General features: G+C 33.3%; 1 protein-coding gene across 1 annotated transcript in view; it reads left to right on the forward strand.

Moving 5' to 3' along the window:
- Nucleotides 1–5,699, forward strand: part of LOC145063847 (ATP synthase F1 complex assembly factor) — a 31,066-nt gene extending 25,367 nt beyond the window's left edge. Inside the window, exons 4-8 of the mRNA XM_079011421.1 lie at nucleotides 3,642–3,859; nucleotides 4,349–4,630; nucleotides 4,987–5,066; nucleotides 5,202–5,260; nucleotides 5,333–5,699. Coding sequence (XP_078867547.1) covers nucleotides 3,642–3,859; nucleotides 4,349–4,630; nucleotides 4,987–5,066; nucleotides 5,202–5,260; nucleotides 5,333–5,637 — 944 coding nt within the window. The 3' untranslated portion in view covers nucleotides 5,638–5,699. The remainder of the gene's footprint in view (nucleotides 1–3,641; nucleotides 3,860–4,348; nucleotides 4,631–4,986; nucleotides 5,067–5,201; nucleotides 5,261–5,332) is intronic.
- Nucleotides 5,700–6,000: the final 301 nt, after the last annotated feature.

A 6,000-nucleotide genomic window follows, 5' to 3' on the forward strand; every position in this document is an offset into this window, starting at 1 on the left:
TTTCCTGTCATGAGAATGATTTAATTTGTACCTGTGCGTTATCAGTGAAAAAGAAGAAATCGAAGCGTTTTTTCTTTTCCCTAAAAAAATTGGTTTTCCTGCTCCTCCTTGCGTTGTGTCGCTTGATGCTTACCAAACCTAATTTCTATTTAGGCCCTTAACTGAACACAACTTACTATAAATGCTAAAAAAAAGTATGGGCCATGTTCATTGGCTGAACACCTTCTGAACTCCCCATGGACCGACTATATGGAAGGATTATTTGGAAAACAAAAAAAAAACCCTAAAAAACCTTTAAAATGCATAAAAAAAACTTAGAGGTCACAAAACTTTTTTTTAAATTTTTTTATGAAAAAATCGCTACTTTTTTAACAAAATCGCTGAAAAAAAATCAATTTTTTTTATAAAAAAAAATTGGTTTTTTTCAAAAAAAAATTCAACAAATCTATAGTAAAAGTAGCGATTTTTTCATAAAAAATTCAATTTTTTTTTTGTGATCTCTACGTATTTTTTTATGCATTTTTATGATTTTTAGGATTTTTTGTTTTCCGTAGAACCTAAACCTCTCTCTCTCTCTCTCTCTCTCTCTCTCTATATATATATATATATATATATATATATATATATATATATATATATATATATATATATATATATATATATATATATTGCAATTAGCTCTTTTTAAGGATAATTTGATGGTTTCATGAATTTTTGCCTAGCATTTTTTTTCTTTTTGAAAACGATTTGAATCAATTGACTGATTCTATTTATTCATGAATATTGTCTCGAATTAACAATATAGTTTATATATATATATATATATATATATATATATATATATATATATATATATATATAAAACTATTGATAAAAATTAATGAAGAAAAAAACATTTTTTAAAATAATTTATTTAAATATTAATTTATTTTAACAGTTTGTAGAATTTAAAAAACAATCTTCATCTTACGGATCACATACGTGTGATCCATATTTTCTTTTGCAAATGGTTACAGACCACATACAGGTGTGATCCATGTTTTCTTTTGCAAATGGTTACAGAGATGCTTCGGTTACTTATTTTAAAAACAAATAGCACATTGCAATACAAAAGTGATCAAAGAGTCACTAAGGCTATAGGGAGTGGTCACCACCAACTCACCGAAAAGTGCGGTCGCCTCTGCGACACGTCAACTTCATCGTCAACTCACTACCAACCCACTAGACATAAGAAATAGTCACCACTCGACAATTTTATTTTATTATATTTTTATGATTAAATTAAACAAAAACATAATAAAATATTTTACATTAATTGAAACCACATTACGTTAACTAAAAAACATAGGAAATTAAACCTAAAAAAATAGAAAAATAAACTTAAATTACTAAAAAAACATAAAACACACATAGAAATTGAAAACTAAAATACTAAAAAAAAACATAAAAATAACATAGAAATTAAACCTAAATTACTAAAAAAATAAAAACATAGAATCTAGTTGCGACATTTGTCGAGAACTTTTTGTTGAATTTTTAAAAACACTCTTAAATTTTTTGGGTCGAAATTTGGTTGCGACACCGTGTTTATAATTTGAAGATCGGTGAGTGTCAATTGTCGTCGACGAGCTTCCTCCGTTGACTAAAAAAACAATTTCTAAAAAATTTAGAGTTTTGTCGATTTTCTCCGCTAATACGTCTTCGTTGGTTGATTTTCCGCTAGAAGACGACCCCTTTCTCGCTTTACCCTTCCGGTGGTCGACGAAGTTGGACGTCCGGTGGATCCTCCCCCTCGGTGGCGTTGAACTCATCATTGAGGTCGAGGTTAACACCAATGTCTGTCTCGGACGTTCTTGGCCTTTTGTTGGAACCGGTGGTAGATCCTGAATGCGTTGTTTCCGGATAAATGACTCATTTTGGACCATTGCGACAAACTTCCTACGCTTTTGGTTGGAAAATGTTTTACCATTGTTGGTAATTTTGTATTGGTACAACGCGGTTTATAAAAATGTTGAAATTGTTGCTACAACTTCTATGCATATTTTTAAAATTATCAAATATGTCGTTAAATTTGGTGCAAGCCGCTCGAAGGACACGCCATTTTGCATTGACCGAGTCGTATGTCCGACTCATTTTCCTTCCTAATAAAGTGTGGAAGTGGTCTAAAACACGATTCCAAAAGCTTTGACTTGTTTTCGCATTGCCGACATCCCTGTCTTGTGATATGAAAATCCAAGCTTTAGCTAAAGTTTCCTCATCCTCCTCGGTCCATTGCGTACTTTTTTTGGATCTTTTGATTTTTTTGCCTTCTACGACTTGGTTGTGTTTCTTCAACCCATTCACCGTCGTCGTCATTGTCGAGGTTTATGGGTTGAGATAACGGAACTTGAGATGGTTATGAAGTTTGTTGGCGTTGGGACGTTTGGACTTGAAATTGCGGAGAATATTGTTATTGAAAGGCTTGAAATTGAGGTTGATTGATTTGTGGTGGTTGTTGGTGTTAGTAGTAGTGTGGGTGGTATGGAAGATTGATAAATAGAGATTGTTGTTGAACTATAGATGTTATTAGTTGCATGTAGCTAAGATTTGATAATGGATCATTTGGATTGTCTGGGGTGGGTAGGGTATTTTGGTTTGGATCCATAGGTAGAAGAGAGTGTTTGTTTTGAAAGATTGTACGTGTGTGTTTTAGTTTGAAAATTATGTGTAAGTGAATGGATATATAGATAGAAATTAAAGAAATAATTAATTCAATTTTTTTAATAGCGGAAACTGTCATGAGCAATGGTCGAAAACAAGCAGCCAATCATCTTCTGCGTCTTCTTCCGTCTCACCCTTCACGTCACAGCCAACCCACCCACCCTGGGGTCGGTGTTCACGTATCTCCAAGGTGTCCAAGTCAGCATCCCACGTGTGATTTGGTGACCACTCCGGACAGCCTCATATCTCACATCAAATGTTCAAGTCGTACTAAAATCAAAACACCAATTCCCCATGACTTTGTATGCATCCCATATAGGATATGATCCTCATGATAAAAAATCATTAAAATCATAATTTAAATATGTTATTATAAAATGTGTTTTTTTGTTAGTCATTATTTTATAGGACATGTGGTGAGAAAGTACTATGTCAAAATCTTGATGACACCTGCAACATCCAAAACGACTCGATTAACCAAATCAAGTCACATATACAAACTTGTAATACGTCTTACACAAATCTTAGGACCCCATATAACCACTGGAATGCAAATAGAGACCAAAACACAAAATATCAAAATTGTTGTCCAAGTGCCCCATATGACTTTATGATATATTTATATGGGTCCCTATATGGTCGTATGGAAGTCGGCAATTGCATAAACGACCAATACTAAAAACCACAAATTGACTATCAAATCTATTATAGTAATATCTCATTGTCTTATTCATTGATTTGGTATTTGCTTTATGGTGTCTTTGATTTGATGATATTAAACTCCTCCATAAGTCCATCACACCATTAACATCAAAAGACACTTAAATGGCACTCCCCAAACATCAATTTAATCAAAAATTGGCCAAGATAGGGATGAGAATGGATTAGGGTTCTAGTTTTATGAATAAATCTTGGGCTTTGACTTTGGGATTAAATTTAAGTTATTGGGCTCAAGATCCAGACCGCAAAAATTCAAGTTGTAGCCTTTGTAGGTCCGGGATTGAATGAATCGATCGAAGAACAGAGAAGTTGCTCAAACGACATCGTACGCCTTGTGTCTCTCTCACCAAGCGAAGAAGCTCCGGCATCTCATTCCGGCCACCGTTTCTCCGTTTATCAGCTCCTGCAGTTGGCTCTCTTGTATAACAACAGAGTACAGGTTACTGATTTGATTATTATGTACACAGCTATAGGGAAGTTTACATTTTTTTCACAAGTTGCTTAGGGGTGGATCTATCAAAAGTATGTTGTTGAATAAAGATCTATACGCTTGTAATTAGTCTTTTCAATTTCGTGACTGTGACATGTTTCGATTCTTTTCTGCTGAATTACCGATGTTGCATACATATCATGCATTCCAACTGTTCGACGAAATGCCTGTAAGAGGTTTGATCAAGCCCGTGTAAGACACGTGTTGCTTTTAGGTTAAAGTATACCCAAATCCAACTTCGAAATGTCTTTTTCTCTCTCTCTGTAGCAACAGTTAGAGAGCTGCATTTTGATTGTCGATGTCAAACATGAAACGTTTCAATTGGGAAATAGTCAAATAGCGATCGATCTATAGTTATTACTATACACTTTGTTTCTTGATATCTTATCTGTATAGCTCTGAAAGATCTATAACTTTTTCTTTTACATTGCATAACAGAGAAGAATCACGATGCTACGTGTAGCAACCAGACTCTCAAGACGCGCACTATCTTCAGCCGAATGTCGTTCATCATTTTTCACCATTTCTGTGGGAAGAGAGTCGGGAATAAAGCATTCCATTCCAGGGGACTTTCACAAAGGGGTTTCAATTCCCACCCACAGCTTTTCAAGCTTTGCCTCTGGCTTCACTCCATTGAAGCACAAGCCATTGGAATCCCTCATTGATGTTGAAAGAGCAAAGCTTCAAACTCCAGAGGATCTAGCTTCAATTTGGGATGATGTATGTTCCTTTCACTTTCACCAACTTGTTGATTTCTCTCTCTTTAAATTATCTCTTTTCTTTAAATTTCAATTCCCTTAGATTAATGAGCATGCTAGTTGTGTCTGACATTTCAACTCATTTATTAAGAACATTTGCTGACAATTCGAAACTCCATTTACTACTGATTTCCATTATTTGTGATCTAGATAATGAAAGGTGTCTCAGTTTCAGGAACAAAAGATTGATAGAATACTATAGCTGTTTTCCATTATAATATTGCTGAAGATATCTGATGATAATTGATAAGCCTTATGGGTCCATCTATTATGAATGTTATTTCACCTTCTGATAGTGAGTTTACACTTTGTATTCAGTTTCACATTGGAAGAGGTCATATTAGTGCATCAATGAAGACAAAGTTGTATAAATTGCTTGAACACAGAGCTGCTGATTGGTAAGTGACAACTGAAAGCAATGTTTTTCAAACACCTCTATCATCATTATTGTTGTTATTAAATTTGATTCTTTAATTTGTGGAATCCTACACAACTACACAAACTGATCAAAATACTTATTTTGTAATTTGTAGCCGATATTTTGTGATTCCAGTGTGGAAAGGAAGCGGTTATACAACGATGTTTATGCAAGGTTTGATTTTTTTTTGTTAGAAAAGTTTTTTTTTTGGTCTTATTTTCTAATATTTATGAATTTGTAAAACAGTACAAATGCCACATATTATTTTTACTGGACTTGAAGATTACAAAGCAAGAGGAACTCAAGCTTCTCCTTACTTCACTATTTCTCATTACAAAGAGTTTTGTGAAACAAAGGATTTAGTTCTTATTAGAGGTGATGTTGTCTTTACAAGCAAATTAACCGATTCAGAGGCAAAATGGCTTTTGGAAACTGCACAATCTTTTTATTTAAATGACACGAGGTACAAATTGGTTGAACGTTTTAACAAAAACACAAGTGAGTTTGAGTTTAAAGATGTTTTACGAGCTCTAGACATGCCTATGATGTAATTTGTTTTGAATTGTTATTTTATAGGAATGACAATAAGTTGATGTTTGTTGTTTTGACTTAATGGGTTTTGATGAGGACATGATTAGTTATATATATGTGTTTCTTTTTGGATTTGATGCAGAAAGAACGACTTAATAGAGATAGTTAGGAAAGAAAAAGGTTTTCTGTCTTTTTAGGAAGGGTGAAATGGTCTTTACACTTTCATTAAGACTTTCATTTGGTCTTTAATAAAAAGAAACAACTTTTGTTCATATAGTTGTTACTTAAAACATATATTATTTATCTATTCAACATTCTATACATACAATAGTTAATGAGAATAAAAAGAAAATGTCCCAAGGCTTTTCCTTTGAGTTCTAACA

The sequence above is a fragment of the Lactuca serriola genome, chromosome 7 (assembly GCF_051521515.1).
Source record: "Lactuca serriola cultivar US96UC23 chromosome 7, Lser_US96UC23_V15, whole genome shotgun sequence".
In the NCBI taxonomy this organism is placed as follows: domain Eukaryota; kingdom Viridiplantae; phylum Streptophyta; class Magnoliopsida; order Asterales; family Asteraceae; genus Lactuca; species Lactuca serriola.